The following is a 20,317-nucleotide window of genomic DNA, read 5'->3' on the forward strand; positions in this document are numbered from 1 at the left end:
AATCATGACCTACAGGCAACTTCTGACCCAAAGAACCACCGTCCCTTCAGCAACAAATCAAACTACACGAAGGTGAATATGCACACTATGGCAGATGCAGCCAAGCCACTGGCTTTGGTCAGACAGGAGGGACAGACAAACTCCAGCACGGGGCTCCTCCAGCCCTGCCCCCAGACGTACCCTTCACTGTCCAGTACATCTTTGATGCTGGCCTTGGTGATAATGGCGTCATCACACTTGAACCACTGGTCTTTGTGCTGCCGGATGAAGCTGGTGTAGTGGCCACTCTCCAAGGTCCCTTGATGGTTAACGACAGCAAACAGGGAGTATCTGGTATGCAAGGAGAGGACAGCTGAATTATGGTCTGTTGAACTGGCAGAACACCTCCAAATTAAAGCAGAATACGTAGGCTGCAGAGCTGGGAGAGCCAAGTCTGCACTATTCAGCTCTGGGCCAGTAAAGACATCTCCTAGAACCACACCAAGTGCAAATGGTGGCAGCAGTGGCAACCACCGTGGAAGTAACTACTTTAGTCAGTGCCATCTGCCTGTTCTACCAACAGCAAGAGGAACGGGGCCAGAAGGAGCAGGTTTGTTAGGCTAAGCTCCTATGTAGACCCTCATCAGGCCTCTACAGTGGGGTTGCCACCAGGAGGGAGACTATTCAGAGCGGAAGGACTGAGTGTGCCTTTCCCTACAAGCTATGGGCAGAGACCTGCATGACCACAATGCCAGCTCACCCTGCCCCAGGCCCTGCAACCCCACGTACTTGTTGTCATTGTTGAGACTGTCCAGGGGCTGCTGGTATTGCCCATTCATCCTGCTCTCTTTGCTGCAAGAACAGAAACAAACTGTAATTACCACCTCCCCACAGACACAGGCTCTGATGACAGCATTAACTGATATGAACCAGTTTCCTTTGGCAGACTGCCCCCATGTGGTGATGAGATTCTAGCTTGGGCTGGAGCTTCCTGGCCTCCTAGTGTTGGTGCTGGTACACCTCCCCACACCCCCATCCCCATGGACCCCGAAGTCACTGGCTTGTGAAGAGTTTTGCTTGTAACACACCAAATGCAAGGCAGTGTAGGGTTAGCCCCACACTATACCCTTAAAAGAGCATAAGGGACATCATGAAGTAACTCACGAGCAGTACTTACTAACAGAACTTACTAGCAGTAGGTTGGGTGGAATGGGAGGAGGGACTGAACAGGAAATACCAAGTTTTAAACTAGTTTGGTGTGTTTACCTACAGCCAAAATAAGCAGAAGACAACAAGTCCCATGAGACCTTGCTATCAGCAACAATGTCACTCCATCTCTAGATATGTGACTACCCCATCTTTCAAAGAGATTAACTCTGATGATCTATATGATATATTTCAGCCAGTGACCTATGAACCCAGTACCACAGCTACAAGGAAGGGCATCAATGGCTAATAATATGAAGCCTGCTCAGGTCAGTATGGTGGGCTGAGGTGTGGCTTCTGAAGTGGACTGCCTGCATCTTGACCCCCAAAACAGCAAATGTGACCCATTTAGAAAATCTGTGCAGACAGGATAGAGGGGGTTGGTTGACACGAGGCCGTCTAGACGGCCCTATCCTTAACCACTAATACCTAGGAAACAGATCAATGACTGAGACACAGATGCAGGAAGGGTCTTGGCCCAGAGCCTCAAGGAGCTAGATGAGTCTCAGAGGGAGCCCTGTCAGGATCCTTCTCACCAAGTTCCTTATTTCTGGCTTCTATTATTGTGAGAAAATAAATTTCTATTGTTTTAAGCCACTACACTTCTAGCTGCCAGCCACAGACAGCAAACCAAAGACATTAGCAAGCACTGTAGTTTTTAGAGGGTTAAATTTGATGTAGTCTATGAGATATAGGATTTGATCTCAAGGAAGATAATCAACCCTGTTTATCTGTATTTCAAAATCGGTCACCATCAACCAAAAATGTCACATGTGGTATGCCTTGAGTGGCCAAGTCTGAAAGTTGATAAATGATGAGGGATGTTAAGAGTACAAATGGGTAGCCCACAGTAAGCTTAGGTAAGTTCTGGGGTGGCGGTGAGGCCTGGATAGCTGTCATTACCATGTCTAAAGGCTGGCACTGGGTAAGCACCCACTAGACAACTTGCCTTCCCACTCAGACACAGGAGCACCAACCCTTTCTACCTGGAGGCCATGAAGGGCGTCATGTCCAGTTCCAGGGGAAAAGACACATATGTGGTGATCTTCCGCCGAAGTTTGGCTGAGTGTTCAAATCGCTGCAGAGATAAGGGAGTGGGGGACAGTGAGCAGACTGAGCAATAGCCAGGCGACCAAGCCTGGAGGCCCAGCAAACAGCTTCTACTTTCCTGACTGGTTTTCCTGACTCACAAGCCTACTCAGGCTGGCGCACACTGCAGGACCCTCCTGGGCCCCCCAATGCTGTGATTACAGCTACATACCACCCAGCAGAAACTAATCTTTCACAGTTTTAAAGAACAGGAAACAGACCATATGTACCTTTAAAGACTCAAACACTAGCCCTGGCTACTCTACCAGAGGACCTTGCTTTGATTCCCAGCACACATCCTGGTTCATGATATGCCAGTCCTCAAGGATCTGACACCCTCTTTTGGCTTCTGTGGGCCCCAGGTACACATATGGTGCACAGACACACATGCAGGCAAAGCTACATGCAACACTACCAGACCCAAATTCCTACTGCCTACTATCTAGCCTTTCCCACAAAGGACCCCCTGACTCTAGACTAGACTCAGTCTAGAGTTTGTTTTCTGGATCTTTGTTTCTGCAGTTCTGGGGTGGAACTCAGAGCCTTGTGCATGTTAGGCAAGAGCTCTACCACTGACTCACACCTCCTAGCCTGGGCCCAGGTATGTTTTTAAGTGAAATGGAAAGTTAAAGAGGAGTTGGAAAGACGGCTTAGCAGTTACGAGTGCTGGCTGCGCAGGCTTGACTGAGCACCTTAGTTCACCTAAGAGCACCTCCCTAACAACCACATAAAATGCCAGAGGTGGACCTGGAACCCTGCACCGTGGGAGGCACAGACAGGAGGATCACTGGGCTTGCCAACTCAATTCCAAGTTCAGTGGGAAACCATCTCCATGCAGCAGGGTGTCGTATCACAGTGCAGGACATCAGATGTCCCCTCTGGCCTATGCTGGCAGGGATGGAAAGTGCAGGAGGCAGCCCTCCTTCCTGCTTCCTGGGACTGGTGCACTGGTGAGTTTGAGGCTGTGCTGCAGGCTAATACAAGGCTGCCCCCGTGGCTGGTTTTCTGGGAAACTCACTTTGAGATGGAAACAGGCCACAATGGGCAGCTTCTTCATGGTGAGCTGCTTTGTGGACTCTTGGTAGCTATGGCAACCGCTACACTTGATCTTGGCACTGCTTCCTAAGTGCTCTGGTCTGGTAAATCTACAAGGCATTTAAAAAACGTGTTTTTATTAAAAAAATAAACATGGAAAGGGGAAAAGTAAAAGACATGAGGACATGGAAGAAAGGGGAACAGATTATTTTATCACTCAAAGTTCACCAGTAGTTAAAGGTGTCATCTTTTCATGATTCTCTTAAACTTGTCTTAGTGTCTGTGTGTATACACATATGTAATAGTACTAATGAAAGATCTGGGGAAATGGTGATTTTCTTTAACTTCCAGCAACACAACCTGACTCAGAACGGAGCACATAGCCACACAAAGCTACACACAAATGGCTCAATAAACAAATGGTTCATCACCTACAGGCCACCCATAAGCAATGGAATGGTATGATCTATGTCCATACACAATTCTCTGGGCTGCCAGAGATTAAGAGGTGGAAAGAGACTAGCCCACAGTGAGACGCCGTGAGGTACACTCACAAACCTCCCTGAGGACCTAAAGGAAGCTAGACTTGGACTGCTTGGGTAAGGAGCACACAGGGGTTGTGGATGCAGATGAAGGCATGGCTGGGAAGGATTGCGAAGCCTCTGCAAGTGCTGTGACATATACACCTGTCCATTCTCTGTGCTGTGGGTGTCATGGTGGAGGACTGGGTGAAGGCACCAGAATCGCTATGTCACCTTATAACTGCAGGAAACTCACAATGACCTGCTACCTTTGTCATTTTTTTCTTCTTGTTTTCCGATCATTTTAAAGATCAAATCATGTAGTAAATGGAAGGGAGAGGTGGTATTCTACTAACCCTGCAGGGTGTGTCTCACCTTCGCAGGCAGTCTGTGAGAGTGGTGGTCCCGGATGCATGGCTCTCCCCATTAACCACACTGCCCTCGCTCCCTGGGCTCAAGGGCCAGAATGGGGTAGAAGAACCGGGAAGGTCTAAACTGATGTCCCAGAAGGGGTCTATGGTGGTGGAGACCCCGCTGCAAGGAGAGAGGAAAACACATGAGAACATTTGAGAACCGAAGCCTATTGTGATCTCTGAGGCAGCCCATCTGTCCACAAGGTACCTCAGGATAAAATAGGCCCACAGTCATGACTTTGTTTGAGGAGACACACAAAGTATAAAGTCCTGAGCTACAACCAGAACTCTGTTCTGGGATCCACTTCACAACAGGAACTGCAGAAACACTGCCCAGAAACTAGGTGCCCTGAATGAGCAAGGACAGAGAGCTCCATGCACAGAACATACAGGCCAAACATGGCAGCCCCACAAACAAGTCTGCTGCATTTAACAAAGCTGACTTCTGCCAGGAGGTGCAAGTTACAATACTTAAAAGAGGAAATTCAGAGTAAGAAATTGACTAAATAAGGACGGGAACTGAAGACCACCTGTTGCTAACATACAAGGCCAGAGACTGAGGAAAGACAAAGCCTCAAAGGGGCCCTGCTCCTGGAAAGCCACAGGAGCACCCTGAGATTCCTGTGCCCTGGTCCTGAACCCTGTTCAGACAGCAGGTGGGTATTGAGGGACTGCAGCCAGTTTTAAAGCCAGGAGTGGATAAAAACACTAGAGTGCAGAGGTGAGCCAGAGGAGCAAGGATAAGGCACGGGGTGGGGAGGCTGCTCTAGCCACTGCCAAAGGATCCTTTCTGTTCTGAAGATGAACGCACTAAGGAATGGGCACGCCTGCCCATTGTTACTGTCACTGTATGTCAGCAAATGGAAAAGGAGCCAAGTCACGCTTTGGACCACAGGGGCCAGTGACCTGCCACCTGCAGGTGCAATCTGCCTTGGGTCTTGGCCTTGACTATAAGGAAAGCAGAGAAATGTATATGAAGCTGCCAAGGACATCCTGCTGAGTGCCACAGGAAATCCGGCAGGCCTCCAAGGGGAAGAGGAACCGTCAGACTCAGGCAATCTCTCTCTCTCCATTTCTTGTCTTTTCTACTAGAGGTATTTTATCTCAAATGACCAGAGCACAGCTGTTTAAATAAAACTGTCCCTCACCTGAAACTAGTGTAGGTGCTCCACCATGAGCACCACAGGACCCAGGAGCCTTCCTTAAGGTGGTGCTGAGCTTTAGGCTCGAAGCCCACACAGCAGTCAACCTTGCTGACTAGGAAGTGGGACAGGAAGTGCCCTGGCAAACTGACGCTCACAGTGACTGGCTGGCTGGTGGAGCACTTACTGGCAGACTTGGCATGTAACATCAGACTGGAGCCCACCCGTAAAGATCTGGTCAATGATGCAATTGCAGTGGTTAGGATTGTTGGCTTTCTTCCCATTGTCATCACCTGAGGAACGAGATGTGTAGTTACCATTAGTGATGTCACTAAGACGGTACAAAATAGCCAGCAAGTCCCCACCCACCCAGCAGAGGTGGGAGGACAGCAGGAGGACTAACACTCTATGAAGAGTGAAGGCATTCATTTCAGGAGAGATCTCCTGGTGGTGAGGGTGTGAGGAGGTGGTAATGCCATTCTTCCTTGTCTTTTTTTCCTGACAGGTTAAGGTATTTTTCTGGCTGGTCTTGAACTGGCAGAAGATCTGCCTGCTTCTGCCTCTTGGGTGCTGGGATTATAGGTGTGTATGCCAGCACACTGACTCTGGGATCTCTACTCTTGTACAGAGATTCCCACCTGAAATCCCAGCACTCAGGAGGCTGAGACAGGAGGACCACTGCTTTAGGCCAGTCTGAGCCACACAGTGAGACCTTGCTTCCCAAAATACCCCAAACCAATCAACACAAACAAACAAACAAACTACGGAGGACTCCTTGGAAGCAACCATGCGGTTTTCCTTCCTGGACACAGAACCTGACTATACGGACTATGCAAGACAGTCTGGGTGCACAGCAGCCTTGCTCTACTCCATTTTTAAGGAAACTTGCCGCCTGCCCCAGCCTAGCAGGGAGATGGTGGCAGGCCCACCTTTGCAGTGCCGGTGGAGGACGTCCAGGGCTGCAATGAGGAACTCATGTGCGTCCTGCTGCTCATAACCCGCCAGGTGCCGGGCGTGCGTCCACACCAGGTGCAGCAGCTTGTATGGAATGTGTGGGGAGCGGTGCCCTGAGTAAAACTGTTCAGAGAGAAGGAAAGGGACAATAGGACACCCGCCAGTCTTCATCACACAAAACATCACAGCCGCACTGACTTGTTGCAGTGGACTGTTTAATACTGCATATTGAAAACCAAGGACAGCAACTTAACCAAGTTAACTTAAAAACTGGAAATCACCCCACAGTGTCTGACCCAGGCCCTCACTAACTGCACTATGACCACTACACAGGTTCTTTGGCAAGAGAGAGAGCCCACATGGACCCTCATGTACCACAACGAGGAGACACAAACAAACCTAGCAAGGATGGTGGAATGTTGCACATACACAACACTTGGGAAACGTGCTACACAACCATCCATATCACATGCATGGGAATGGGAATTCTGGGGACAAAAACCTGTGTCACACATTTGTCAACTCACAGAACTATATACTAGGATCTTTTACTGGATGCAAATTATACTTCACTAAGCCTGAGTTTAAAAAAAATAATCTGAGAGAGATGCATTAGTCACATGGTAACTAGCTGCTTGCCCCGGTGAAGCCCGGGACTCATTTCCCAGCATACCTTCTCTTACCCTGTAGCCTCTGACAGTTTTACCTGTCTGCTCACTACCACGGCTCCAGTCACCAGCAATGCAGGGGTCAGGAATAGCCTGGACTAGGGCAAACATTGGCAACTTACAGCTAAGTCATCTCAGTTGCAAAGCCACTGTGTAACTCTGTCCACTGCTCAACCCTGGGCTGTGGCATGAAGCAGCCCAGACAACACTTGATCAATGATGCCTGGATGCAGAGTCAGTAAAAGACCACTGAAAGAAATGAGGCCTGGCTGCTGGTTTCTGTGCAGGGCAGGGGCCATGCTATTTCTGGGATGGGAAAAGAACTTATTTCAGTTCTAATACCTGGCCTGAGTCTGGAGATCAAGCCTGAACAGGTCCCACCCCTGAGCAAGGGGACAGGCATCGACAGGCACAACACGAGTGTAGCTATGATTAGATCAAGGACACAGCCTCAGCACTGTCTCTGTGCTTCTGGTCTGCAGGGCAGAAGCCTTTGACAAACACACTTGGGAAGGTACTCATCCGCAGATTTCCTGAATGCACATGGCAGACAGCAGGACTCTTGAGACAAACGCCATCCACAAGTTGACTCTGCCACACCTGCCACTTCGAGGGCTCCTCTCCTAGGTGAACAGTGTGCCTCCAAACACCAAACTAACAACCCATCTCTAACAATCCCTTTGTAAAAGCTTGTCTTCCACAGGATAGTCACGGAGTGGAAGATAATTAGGCAAGGTTTTCATCAATTCCATTTCCTCTCTTTTTAAAGAGGGGAGAGGCAGCTGTGTAGCCATCTCACCCCAGCAGCCGCTGCACTCACCTCCTGGAAGAGAGAGGACATCTCACAGACCAAGCAGGAGCTGGGGCTCTGCATCTCACAGCGGTGCCTATCCGACAGAAAGAAGTCTCTCAGGAGCGGAGTGTGGGTCAGCGCCTGCACGATGCAGTTCATGAAACACGTGTTCCCCAGGTTGATCAGTCCACGCAGACCTGGATGGAAAGTCAAGAGCAGGGTCACCTGTGCACTGAGCTCAGACCACGCCACAACCAGTCAGTCAAGCAGCCTGAGAAGAGGAGGAAGGTGCCGTGCTCGCTCATCTCCAACGGACTGCAGAACGCTCACCCACTGCCCCACCACTTGGTCCTCATGCTTTCACAAATGCGTTTGCTATGAAAACAGGCAGGTCTAACAAAGCATAGTGTTTTCCAAACAAGCCCTAAAATATACTAATATATTTCCTTCTTTTTAGAAGACATGGTCAGCATGAGGGATGAGTTAGGTAGGGTGTGTGTGTGCGCGCGCGTGCGCGTGTTGTACACACACAACTCTTAATCCTAATCCTAACACTTAGGAGGCAGAGACAGGTGGATCTCAGGGTTCAAGTCCATCCTGGCCTACAGAGTTCGTGGAGGTGGAGGTGGAGGTGGAGGTGGAGGTGGAGGTGGGGAGAGAGGTGATGCCCTCACTCACTGGCAGGTCACCTCTTCATGATGGACAGCTTTGACTTGATACACTTGAGTCCCTTCAAATAGGCAGGCGCCAGTTGCTGGAAGGGGCCATCTCCACTCACCCCTCTGCATCCACATCTACAGCAGCCCCTGAAGACCGAGTGCTTAAGAGTTGGATGCTTAACAAATCCAGGAGGGCCTCCATGAGGCAAGACCTACTGCCACTCTGGGAAAGAAGTCTAAGCAGGAGTCTGCACACCCCTCACCTACCTATGGTACAATTGGAGGTGATCTTCCGCCTCTTTGGGTTATGCTTCAGCAGTTCCAGCTCCCGTTTAGTTGGTTCCCAAGTTGAAAACTTCTCTCCAACACCTAAGGAGATGAAGAACAGTCTCAGCAATCATTAGCTAAGATCTCTTATAAATAAAAGCTTCGATGACTTGACACACATCTGGAGACCTCAACTGAAAAACTGCTTCCATCAAATTGGCCTGGGAAGGTGGTCCTGGTGTGTATAAGAAAGATAGTGGAGTAAGCCGTGAGCTTTCCTCCATGGCTTCAGTTCCTGTCCTGACTTCCCTACGTGATGGACTGTGACCTGGAAGTGTAAGATGTGTTTGTCAGTGTTTTCATTCCCAGCAATGGAAGGCAAACTTAAGGGGGTTTCCAATAAAGAGCAGCCAAGCATGGTGGTGGTCTGCTCTCCCTGCACACTGACACAGGCTCACTGATCAAGGGGGACACACCAGACCCAGCATTGTTAATGCGGACAACTGTGAACCTCTCTGGAAACTGAAAGGGGAAAACCCAGGGAAACCCAGAAGAAAGAAAGAATAAAGCTTCATAACACTTCTGTACCTGTGACTAAATATGTGACAGAAAGCACACATAAGGACAGAGACAGAAACACAAACCTATGGTGCCACCAGAGCCACCAAGCACCTGCCAGGAGTGCAGGAGTCTAAGCCACCAGGGAAGCTTAGCTGCTCCATTCTCCACCTACTATCAGGACAACAGTGCCTCTCCTACAGGAACTGATATGCTGTTTCCGGTACTGTTTTCCAGAACACTGTGGAGCTGAGGGTAAACCCCTGATCAGGGATTCTCGCAGTCAGTCTGGATGAGGTGGGCAGAGACACTGATGTGGAAGCGCTGCACTAAGCCCGGTTCTCCAACGTGCCCTCAAAGTGAGCTGTGCTTCCCTCCTGACCCTGGCAGAGCCCCAACAGAACCCACAGCCACAGGGGCATTGCCTGGCCAGGCTGGCGCCCTGGGAATGAAGGAATGAGCTGATAGAGGGGGCTCATTGAGTATATCAGATGCTTGTCTGCACAAACGCAGTACTGGCGGCTTTCCCTCGCTCCTCGTATCTCTATCTCACTACCTCATCAAGTTCTACCACACCTGATGGAATGCAGGCTCTCTGTGACAGACCTATAATGTCTATAACGTCCGTGTTAAGGACATTATAGAGATTCATATGTACTAAAAGTTGTTCCACTGGGAAGACGGCTTATTGGCTAATGTGTCTGCTATGTAAGCATGACAACCCAAATAAGGATCCCGGCACCAGGTAGAAGCCACGCACAATAGTATGTGCTCACGATCCCAAAACCAGGGCCAGAGTCAGCCCAATCCTCAGGGCTCACTGATAAGGCAGTCTTGTTGAAATGGTGTGTTCAGTAAGAGGTTTTGACTATACAGTCAAACTATGCAAGGTGGGGAGTGACAGAACGTCGGATGTTGACGGGAGGGTGTGCACACTGACAACCCCAAAATATTCAAAACTCCGTTCATATGATTCCTTCACCATGGGCTTATACAGTTGTTAAATATGAGATTTTATTAACGAAGGCTACACTGCATATAAAGTCATAAAGGTATTTCTTAAAGACCTTTGTGTAACATTGATTATGATGTGAGCTTTCTTTTTATGATGGATTCACAGAAGACCACCACCTCTGCAAACAAACACTCAATGAACTGGGTGGCTCCCACATACGTAGGGAACTGAAGGATTATTTTACGATTCTAATCTTCACCAAGGAGAGATACAGTAGTTTGTACTTAAGGAGTAATTAAATTGCTACCATATGCTTTTATCTAGCATTCAGTGTTTTTAAGTGGGCTTTTTACTATATAAAATGTAAATTTAGGAAACAGAAATTGTAAGACTTTGTAGTGGGAAACTGTTAATCCCCTCTGAGCACACACTTCTAGTACACACTCCCCTCAGGTATTTCTCAGTCTGTATTTTATCCTTGCTGCCCTGCTTCCTTCTGGGCAGCCCTCCCATGGGGCCACTATCCCTTTGTACCCACATTTCAGCCATCTCGCCTCCTCTCCTTTACAGCGTGATCAGTCCTATGCCCCTCTCATGGCCAAATTCCTTGTTCCTCACCCCTGCGGGTTGTCCCCCCAGGAATCCTAAAAATCCTGCCTCTTTCACCCTGTCCAGCCATTGGCCGATGGCAACTTTATTTCCCAATCAGAGCCAACTGGGTGCAGGCTTCCTTTAGCCTAAGAAGTTTTGTGGGTAACACAATTAGCATGAGAACACAAGCCCCTAAGACTGACACCGGGCAAGGAGGTTCTTCTGCATGGTTTCTGGACTGTGCTTTACCTGGAACACAAACTTACCTTGTGAATGCTGAGACAGGCTGTTTTTGCTATGTATGAAAGACATAAAGAGAACAAAAGTCCTAATGGTATTGTCACCATGATGTATCTAACGCCACTGCCAAGAAGAGCTTGAATAATTTAGGCATGGGCACATTTCAACAGATTTTGTTTCTTCCTTTTTAGTAGCACTAGGGTTCAAGCCCTAGGCCTTGCATATGCTAGGCAACAGCTCTATCACTGAGCTAGACACCTGGCCCAATATTTTAGAATTTTCACACCAGCCCAGCAAGAGGCAATACAGTATCCCAATCTGCCAAGGTTGAGAACTGAATAAGGAAAGGGAGGGACTGCAGTGTGTAGCAGGCCTTTCATGGGGAGGATGGACAACCTGGGCTACTGTGGTGGACGTGCTATCCATTCTCCCGAGGACCCACTTCAGCTAAATCTCCATGCTTCCTGCAGTAGCTATCACTCCTACAAGCTGGATGGCTGCCGCAGGAGAGTTGGGGCTTGTTTTTCTCTACCTGGCCCAAACCAGTTTCCCCAACCACTTTTGGGTCACCCAACCTTCTCTCTAAGCATGGCGAACGTACCTTGCATCTTCCAAGCCTTGCGCTGCTCCTCTTTGGCAATGATTTCTATGTCTTTGTCATAGATGTAGTCCTGACACAAGAAGCAGTAAATACCTCCGTACATCAGGTCGATGGCTGCAGAGAGAGGAGGGAGAGGAACATAATTCAGTCCGCACGGCTCCTTCAGACAGCTAGCTCAGAGCCATGTGTTCTAGGCACCGCCTGCCCAGAGCACTTTCCTCCTTCAGTTACAGGTGCTCCAACTTCGAGGGTTCATCCAGGGTGGGTGAAATATCCGCTGTCTCCAGAAGTTTCCCTAAGGGCTGTTCAAGAATGAGACACACACCTGAGCCCTGCAAATTCTAATTTATGGGTCAGGACACTCTGCTTCAGCTGGGCAAGCTCAGAACGCAAAACCAGGGCTAAACTTCATGAGCATTTACTTCAGGTTCACAGGCATTCCCAGCAACCTGACTGGAGAACAAGGCTTTGCTACACCCTGAATGGCTGGCAATCTAAGAGAGGCACAGCTATGTGCTGTTTCCTCTCATCTTGACTACATTGTTGCTCCCCCAGGGATGGGTGAAGTAGTACCAACTGCTACTTTAAAATTCACGAGCGCCGGAACTGCTGAGCCACAGGGACAATTCCAGGTGTCACTTTCTGAGGTGCTGCTAGACTCTGAAACACGTATTCCACTGAAACAACAGCTTTCTGATTACAATGAAATAACTCTACAATAACAGAAAAACAAAAGAAACAAAAAAAATTCCAAAACCCTGGAAAGGGTGTAGATGGAACAGACATCCCCATCGAGTCAAAGGAGAAATCTCAGGAAAATTTGAAAATATTTCAAGAGAAATGAAAATTAAAACCTGCCAGGTGTGGCAGTGTACACCTTTAATCCCAACACTTGGGAGGCAGAGGCAGAGGGATCTCTGAATTCAAGGCTAGTATGGTCTACACAGAGAGTTCTAGGACAGAGCTGTTACACAGAGAAACCCTCTCTTGGGGGGTGGGGGGAGATGAAGGAAGGAAGGAGGGAGGAATCGAGCCTACCACACTAAAACTTCTAGACTTGGGGAGAGGGTAGACACAGTGCTAAGCTGCGGTGCTGTAAATGTTTATGTTAACCAAGAGCAAGCCAAGTGTGATGGCACATGCCTAGAACCCCAGCACACTGAACGCTGGCAGAGGAGGATCCCACAAGGTACGGGGCAGTCCTGAGTAATGTGACAAAACTGTTTCAAAGAACAAAGCAACCGCTGGACATAGTGGACACACCTACAATGCCAGAACTGGGGTGTGGAAGCAGGAGAATCAGAAGCTTAAGGTTATCTTTGGCCACACAAACAACTCTAACTGACCCCCCACCACTGCATGTAACAGACAGCAGACAATGAATGCTCAGCCAGCCTTTCACGACCCCACTTTACTGCAAACCAGGAAAACCCCTTGCTGAAATGTAAAAATCTTCAAGCAAACGATACCAGCCCCTTGAGTTCAGTTTCACAAGGACCATTCCATCACAGTGGGTCTTTTGGAGAGATAGCATGCTCACTCAGAGCCTATCTATGCCCGTCCCTGTCCCCTGCAGGAGGGCGCCTTACCCAGGTTGTGTCGCTTTGACTTGGCATGGTCATGGATGTGCTTCTTCGTGAAACAGCCAAAGAAGACACAGTAGAGGCAAGAGTGCAGCCGGTTCAGGTGGATGCCGCAGACATGGCAGACACAGGACTTTGCCTGAAATTTACAGAGTGAGTTACAAGCAGTGTCAACACAACAGGGGTCCCCAAGGGGAAACATGGAGCTCATGACAAATGACGGAGGAAGGCAGGGGCTGCCTTTTTAGTCTTAGCACCCTGTCACATTCTCCTCAGTCTCCCCAAAACATGATCAAGAAGATCTCAGCTATGATGACATCATCACATTCCCACGCCCAGTCCTGACTGGCGCCTCAGGCCAGCACCACCACAGCCGTCCTTAACCCCGGTATCAGTTTGAGGTTTGAGAATCAAGGTTCTTAAAAAAAAACAAAAACAAAAAAATAAAACAACCCAAGAAGAGAGACATGAATCAAAGCAATATACAGGAACAAAAGAGAAAAGTCCACTGTCAAGAAAGAGACCACAGAAACCCAGCAAGACAATCACAGCAACTATGAATATAGTGGTAGGCAAGTCTAATAAATATTCACACTACCCACACATATGCCAATTTGTAGCATGGTGGGTCAGGTACAGAAAGATGAAGAGGTAGGGAATGCTCACTGGGCAACCAGGGCACAATGTGACAGAGATATCAGCAGTAAGAATGAATTGCTTACATCTGATATAAACAAAAGGCACCCAAGTTCCATCTGAAATTACTACCATACAAGCACACATACGAGCTTTCCCAAAGTCTTCATAGAATTCCATGTGATAACTACAGTGGGGGAGACAAAACAAAACCCATTTTCTGTCACCATTCACAGCAAGAAGGGACTTAAAACAGAATCAGCCATGGATACTACATCACCAGGCAAAATAACAATGGTACTAGAAAACTGCCAAATACACCAAGTACCTCCCAAATCAACGAACAGATAAACAATGACACCACTCTGTAACCAAGATAAGCTGATGTGGGCAAGGACATGGGCCACAGGCTACTGAACACGCAGAACAAGCAAATCCCTGCAGATTGTGGCTGGGGACGGCAGGGAACAGATGTAGTGTGCCAAAATCTGGCAGAGGTGGGCACAAAACCTCATAGCACTGAATACTCCAGCTCATACTCTCCTGTTCCTTCACCCATGAAGGGCAGCACCCTGCTCTGTCTAATGCACCTGGACTACTAGGTTTCCGGTTTGATTTTGTTTGTTTTGCTGTTGTTGTTTTCTGTTTTGTTTTGTTTTTTTGCTAAATCTGTAATTAGGTTTGGATCCAGAGTGCCCAGTAGGCCTACCTACTGAACATCTAGTCCCAGCCGCCGCCATCACCATCATCATCTGGTCCCAGCCATCATCATCATTATTATTATATTATTTCTTCTTCTGATGATGATGAAGAAACTATTATTATAGGTTAGCTCAGGGAGTTTAGTATCTGGAAACAATACATGTCTGTATTTGAGTATGGACTACGTATGAGATAGCCACATTCCCTCATTATTCCTGGACAGTGTTCATTATTATCGTCACAGACTATGCCCTCATTCTTATGGCAGCAATGGCAATAACTACCGAGATGTCACCAACCAATTCTTATACAACGAGGGTGAGGGCGGATGTAAAACTGGACCTGGAGATGGCACAACAGTTAAAAAGGTCCTGTCTGCTCTTGCAGAGGACCCGAGTTCAATCCCCAACAACAACACAGCAACTCACAACTTCCTGTAACTCCAGCTCCAGGGACTCTGACACCCTCTTCTTGCCTCTGTAGAGGCCCACAGTGGTACACAGACATACATCAGGCAAATACACACATAAAATAAAGAATGGTAAAAATGAACCAATGGAAATTATGACAATTGTTTTCTGACATTACTTATTGTAGGTTTCTTTTTTTTTTTAATAAAAGATACACATTAAACTGAACTTATAAGCTGTAAAACTCCTAGACAGAAAAAAGGCTATAACCTGTCTCGTGAATGAATCTCAATAGACACAACACTGAGAAAGGAACTACATAGTAAAGTACACCCCACATGCTCCATCACATTAAAATACAGAGGCAGGCAGCACGCCAAACTCCACGGAAGCCTTAGCAGACACCCACGAAGATGAGAGTAAGGACTGGCAGAAGAAATGGACTGCTCTGTTTTTAAATGTATTGTATTTGTGTGTGAAAGTGTACAATGTCGCAGGGGGTGTGCAGGTCAGAGAACCACCTGTGGAAGCTGGCTCTTATCACAAGTGGGTCCCATCAGGCCACCCAGTTCAGTGGCAAGCACCTCTATCCACTGAGCCACACTGGCCCTTTCTGTCTGTTCCATTAAATCACCAAGATGTACATATCCTCTAACATATGGCTTAAAAAGCGGAGTGCAAAACAAGGACAAAGAGCAAACTTAGGTAAATTCATAGGTGAAATCCTGCAGGAATTTAAAGGGTCACCACATCTGATGGATGAGCAGTTTAAAACTGTGAAATAACCTGTGTCTTCTCAGGGCCATGACTCCAACACACAAAATAAGCAGTCTCTATGCTAGTCTGAGAACAAGAAAGTCCTCATGGACCACCTGCCTGACTCTCGCCAGTTGGTGACGAGAGCCTACTGTACAATCCACAGAGACTAAGGCAGAACTGCAAGTTTGCTACTTGTATGGAAGACACATCTTTCTGAGCTAATAGATTAAAAAAAAAAGCCAGGACAGCTTCCCTTCCCAATGACCATACAGAACAGAAGTGGTCTTTGACAGAGATAAAACTCTGACTTTAGCAAAACACAGTGGCACACACCTGTAGTCTCAGTACTCTGAAAGGTGAGGCAGGAGGATTGCTGAGTTTGAGGCCAGCGTGGACTACATAGGGAAACACTGCCTTTAAAAAAATTCAATTATTAATAACCCTCCCCTTACCTCTTTTATACAACTTGTTAGCTACATTGAGGCTACTGGGCTACTGAAGTATGTCTAGCACAACCGTAAGTTTAACCTTTACTTAATGGCAAAGTCAGTGGCCACGATGCTACAGCAGTTCAAGATCCTGAAGTGGGTGCTACCTACCTATAGAGCTTATGTGTAGTGTACATTCTGGGTTCACTCAAGTGCAGGTTGCAATTTAGACAATGGTTTACTTCATAGCACTGAGTTAAAACAAAACAAAACAAAAAAACCATCAAAGCCCTGGGGTAGCTCATAAAACACCTTCAAAATTAATGTTCATGATATTTAAGCAAAGGCATGGTTAACCCAGACAGTCTGGGGTTAGCCCTAAATGCTCGTCCAGGTAACCTCCCCTCCTAAGAGATGGTGATGGGACCAGAGGCTAAACCCATGTGAATGACTGGAGGTTGGGCCAGGGTCTTGGAAGAGGGAGGCCAGGATGGATTCTTTCTAGAGTCCTGCCAGGGAAGTCGTCCTGACATTTCAGTGCCTGGGGCCTGGGAGTTTTACAACAGCCGGGGGACAGTGGCAGAGGTCACTGCCACTATTAACCTGTTTCCATCTACCAATACTGCTAAGTTTGAATATGAATTCCCAGTCATCCTCAAGGCTCAGATTTTAAACCCCATTTAGGGGTCATCATGAAGCAGCCATTGAGAGGCACAATGGAGTGCCTGACCAGGGGTCCTATGGAGCAGCACAGCCAGTCATAGAGCCAGAGGCAGCGAAGCTGCTTCCCACCCACAAACAGTGACTGTTGTGGGCTCCCGGAGGAACGTGGCTCCTGAGCCAGCAGCAGCCTGCCTGGGACCAGCCTGCCATCAGCCAGTACTGAGAGCTAGCTCTGTGAGCTGGTGGAATGAAGTGGAAGTTAAACCTCGAACAGGCCATGCAGGGAGCCTTTGCCACCACGTCCACATGAAGGTGCTGGCTCTCCTAAGTCACACTCCACAGGCTACAACCCTGACAGACACCTACGGTGCTTCTCCACTTTTTTAAGTTGTCATATAGCAGTTTCATTATGACATCTTTTTTTGTTGTTGTTTGTTTTTTGAGACAGGGTTTCTCTGTGTAGCCCCTGGCTGTCCTGGAACTCACTCTGTAGACCAGGCTGGCCTTGAACTCAGAAATCCGCCTGCCTCTGCCTCCCAAGTGCTGGGATTAAAGGCGTGCACCACCATGCCTGGCCCATTATGACATTTTATTACATTATCACTGTACCTTGTTCAACTCACCTCCAATACTACCCTCTCCTTCCCCTCCCTCTCCCCAGATGTCCCCCTTTCTGCATCGCTGTGCTTGTTTAGAGACCTCTGGGTCTATACCTCAGAGTGTGGTGGCTCAGTGACCAGGTCTTTGAGAACTCTCCACTGGTTCACAGAAGGCTGCAGCAGTCTGCATCCCCACTGCAATTGTGCATAAGGCTTCTCCATGCATTTGCTCTCCTTTCTCTTCAGGGTACCTAGTTTGCCTGGGGTAAGATGGAATTTCAGCACAGTTTTAACCAGCCTTGCTCTGGTGGTTGAAGAGGAATACCTTTCCAGATATTTACTGGTCATTTGTATTCTTTGTTTTTTTCTTTTTCTTCTTCTTCTTCTTTCACCACCATGCAAGGCCAAACTTTTTTTTTCTTTTTTTTTTATGACTCACTGACTTGTAAAATGAAAACATTCTAAGTCGGAGAGAACTTCAGGAGTGAAGTTCTGTTCACAACCTTAAGTTTGGGCACCTTCAGAGCATAGCTATCTGCCTTCATTTCCTAATTTAGTCCACCAAAACAACACAATTTCTGAGTGTTGTCCTGGTGTCCCAACTCTTGGCTGTGAAGATCACTTAACAAAGAACTTGTAGCACGGTGGAGATTTAAACATTGAGCTGAGCAGCCCTAATTAAAAAGGAAACTTTTCATTTCCTTGTGTAGTGCTATACAAAACTAAGAGTCTGGGGAGATGAAGAAAGCAAAACAAGGAAAGAGAAAGGGGAAGATTCCTCCATTTAATCCCAATGTAAAAATGACTTTATAGCACATCTCAATCCAAGAAGCAACAGAATGGATCAGTGACCGTTTACTGCTGTGATCCTAGTTCTCACGAGGCTGAGACAGGAAGACTGGGTGGTTAAGTCTGGACCACAGAGAAAGGCTCCTGTCTCAAAATACAAAGTAAGACAACTCTAGTAATTTTTTTATCATATGCTTCTATTACCAAAACTCTTGCTCCAATCCTAAAAGACTCTTACAGAACATAAGCCTTTAACGCCCTCAAAGACTTATATTATGGCCACGATTGATTTAAAAAGGGGGAATTTAGGCCGGGGTGGGAGTGGGGGGGGGTGTGGTTTGCATTCACCTTTAATCCCATCGTTCTGGAAGCAGAGGCCTGTGGATCTGTGTGAGTTAGAGGCCAGCTATCTACAAATCGAGTTTAAGAACTGCCAAAGGCAGCCGGGCGTGGTGGCGCACGCCTTTAATCCCAGCACTCGGGAGGCAGAGGTAGGCGGATTTCTGAGTTCGAAGCCAGCCAGGGCTACACAGAGAAACCCTGTCTCGAAAAACCAAAAAGAAAAGAAAAAAGAAAAAAGAAAAGAACGCCAAGGGCTATAGAGAGAAGTCCTGCCTCGAGAAACTAAAGAGGGAGAGTTTGATGCTTAACATGAAACACCCAGCAGATTTGTCAGTTCTCCCGTTATAAAATGCTACTCAAGATAGAAACAATCAAAATTTTCTATTCCACTTTTCACCTTCAAAATCAAATTGTAATTATGAAGTTTTTTTTAAATTAGAAAATAATGTTTTCCCATCTCCAAATCACTAATAAAATCATCATAGTTGCTGAGATTTACAGGACCCAAAACAACAAAATAGCCACTCTCGAAGGCTGCGGTTGTCAATCACCTCCTACGTCCTAAAAATCTCGCTTCTCAACTCGAGTGCGCGGAGGCCCTGCCAGCCTCAGGTGTCCGCGAAGGGTCTCAGCCCCGGGAACGAGCTGTTATCCACGGAACTACCCTGCAGACCCCAGGCCCCCACCACTACCTTTACAGACAAATACTCCTCAATGGAATGTCCAGACAGATCTTCCTCCTCCTACTCAGATACCCCTCCCCCTCCCATCGTGGGTTCCACCGCCACACTCCCAACAGCGTCCACTAGGTGGTCCCTGGACCCCTCCCAGCACCGTGATGCTTCCTCTAGCCCCCTCCCTGCACCACGACGCTTCCTCTAGCCCCCTCCCCACGTTGCGAGGTTCTCCTTAGTCCCCCTTCCTGCACCGGGATGCTTCCTCTAGCCCCTTCCCTGCACCGCGAGGCTTCGCCTTGCCCATTCCTCGGCCCCACCCCCTCACGGCAAGGCTTCCCCTCACGCCCTCCCCGCAAGGCCAGGCTCCCTCCCCACGACTACCAGGCTTCCCCTCTCCCTCTCCCACCTACACTCCCCGCTTCCCAGCCCGCAGAGCGGCGCAAGCCTTGGGCTCACCTTGCGCTTGCGAGCCTCGGCAGTTCCGCTCCACACGAAGCACTGGTAGATGGCCCGCAGGTTTTGCTTCCAGTTGTCCACCTTGAAGCTGCCCAGGTGCGAGCAGCCAGGCGGCGGTACCGCCAGCTCAGCGTCCATGGCCTCGACCTCAGGCTCCGGCCTGGCCACCATGGCGGGCAAGGCCCGGGCGCGCGGGGCAGGCGGCGACGGGGGCGAGGACGACGCCAGGGCGGCGAGAACAAAGCTGGGGGACAAAGACCGCGTTGAGAACTCAGGCAGGCTACAGCAGCACCCACCGCACGCGCAGCACCCTCTGACTTCGAGGAGGGCGGGGCGAGGCTGGGCGGGACAGGGCGGAGCTGTCCGCGGGAAAGGATAACGTCACCCAGGCCGGCGGCCTTAGTGCGCAGGCTCCGCTGCTCTAGACCCCGCCTATCAGCCCTCCTCTCGCCCGCTGGCTCCAGAGAAAAGCCGAAGGCCTCGGGTTGGGTCAACAGGGTCCCGCCCTCGCGTCACACCATTGGTGGTTTGCCGGTCTAAGACACGGTCTGCGCCTATTATAGGCTTTCGAACCGCCTCCGGAGACGCCAGCGATTTGACGT

General features: G+C 48.6%; 1 protein-coding gene across 1 annotated transcript in view; it reads right to left on the bottom strand.

Annotated features, from left to right (window-relative positions):
* The window catches only part of Usp22 (ubiquitin specific peptidase 22), a 23,279-nt gene extending 3,219 nt beyond the window's left edge, over positions 1–20,060 (bottom strand). The window contains exons 1-12 of the mRNA NM_001004143.4: positions 19,716–20,060; positions 13,261–13,393; positions 11,672–11,785; positions 8,727–8,828; positions 7,828–7,997; positions 6,315–6,462; positions 5,573–5,678; positions 4,206–4,364; positions 3,293–3,419; positions 2,172–2,263; positions 769–831; positions 181–330 (exon numbers count right to left, since the gene is read on the bottom strand). Coding sequence (NP_001004143.2) covers positions 181–330; positions 769–831; positions 2,172–2,263; positions 3,293–3,419; positions 4,206–4,364; positions 5,573–5,678; positions 6,315–6,462; positions 7,828–7,997; positions 8,727–8,828; positions 11,672–11,785; positions 13,261–13,393; positions 19,716–19,886 — 1,535 coding nt within the window. The 5' untranslated portion in view covers positions 19,887–20,060. The remainder of the gene's footprint in view (positions 1–180; positions 331–768; positions 832–2,171; positions 2,264–3,292; positions 3,420–4,205; positions 4,365–5,572; positions 5,679–6,314; positions 6,463–7,827; positions 7,998–8,726; positions 8,829–11,671; positions 11,786–13,260; positions 13,394–19,715) is intronic.
* Between the last annotated feature and the right edge of the window lie 257 nt (positions 20,061–20,317).

Source organism: Mus musculus, chromosome 11, assembly GCF_000001635.26.
Source record: "Mus musculus strain C57BL/6J chromosome 11, GRCm38.p6 C57BL/6J".
Lineage (NCBI taxonomy): Eukaryota > Metazoa > Chordata > Mammalia > Rodentia > Muridae > Mus > Mus musculus.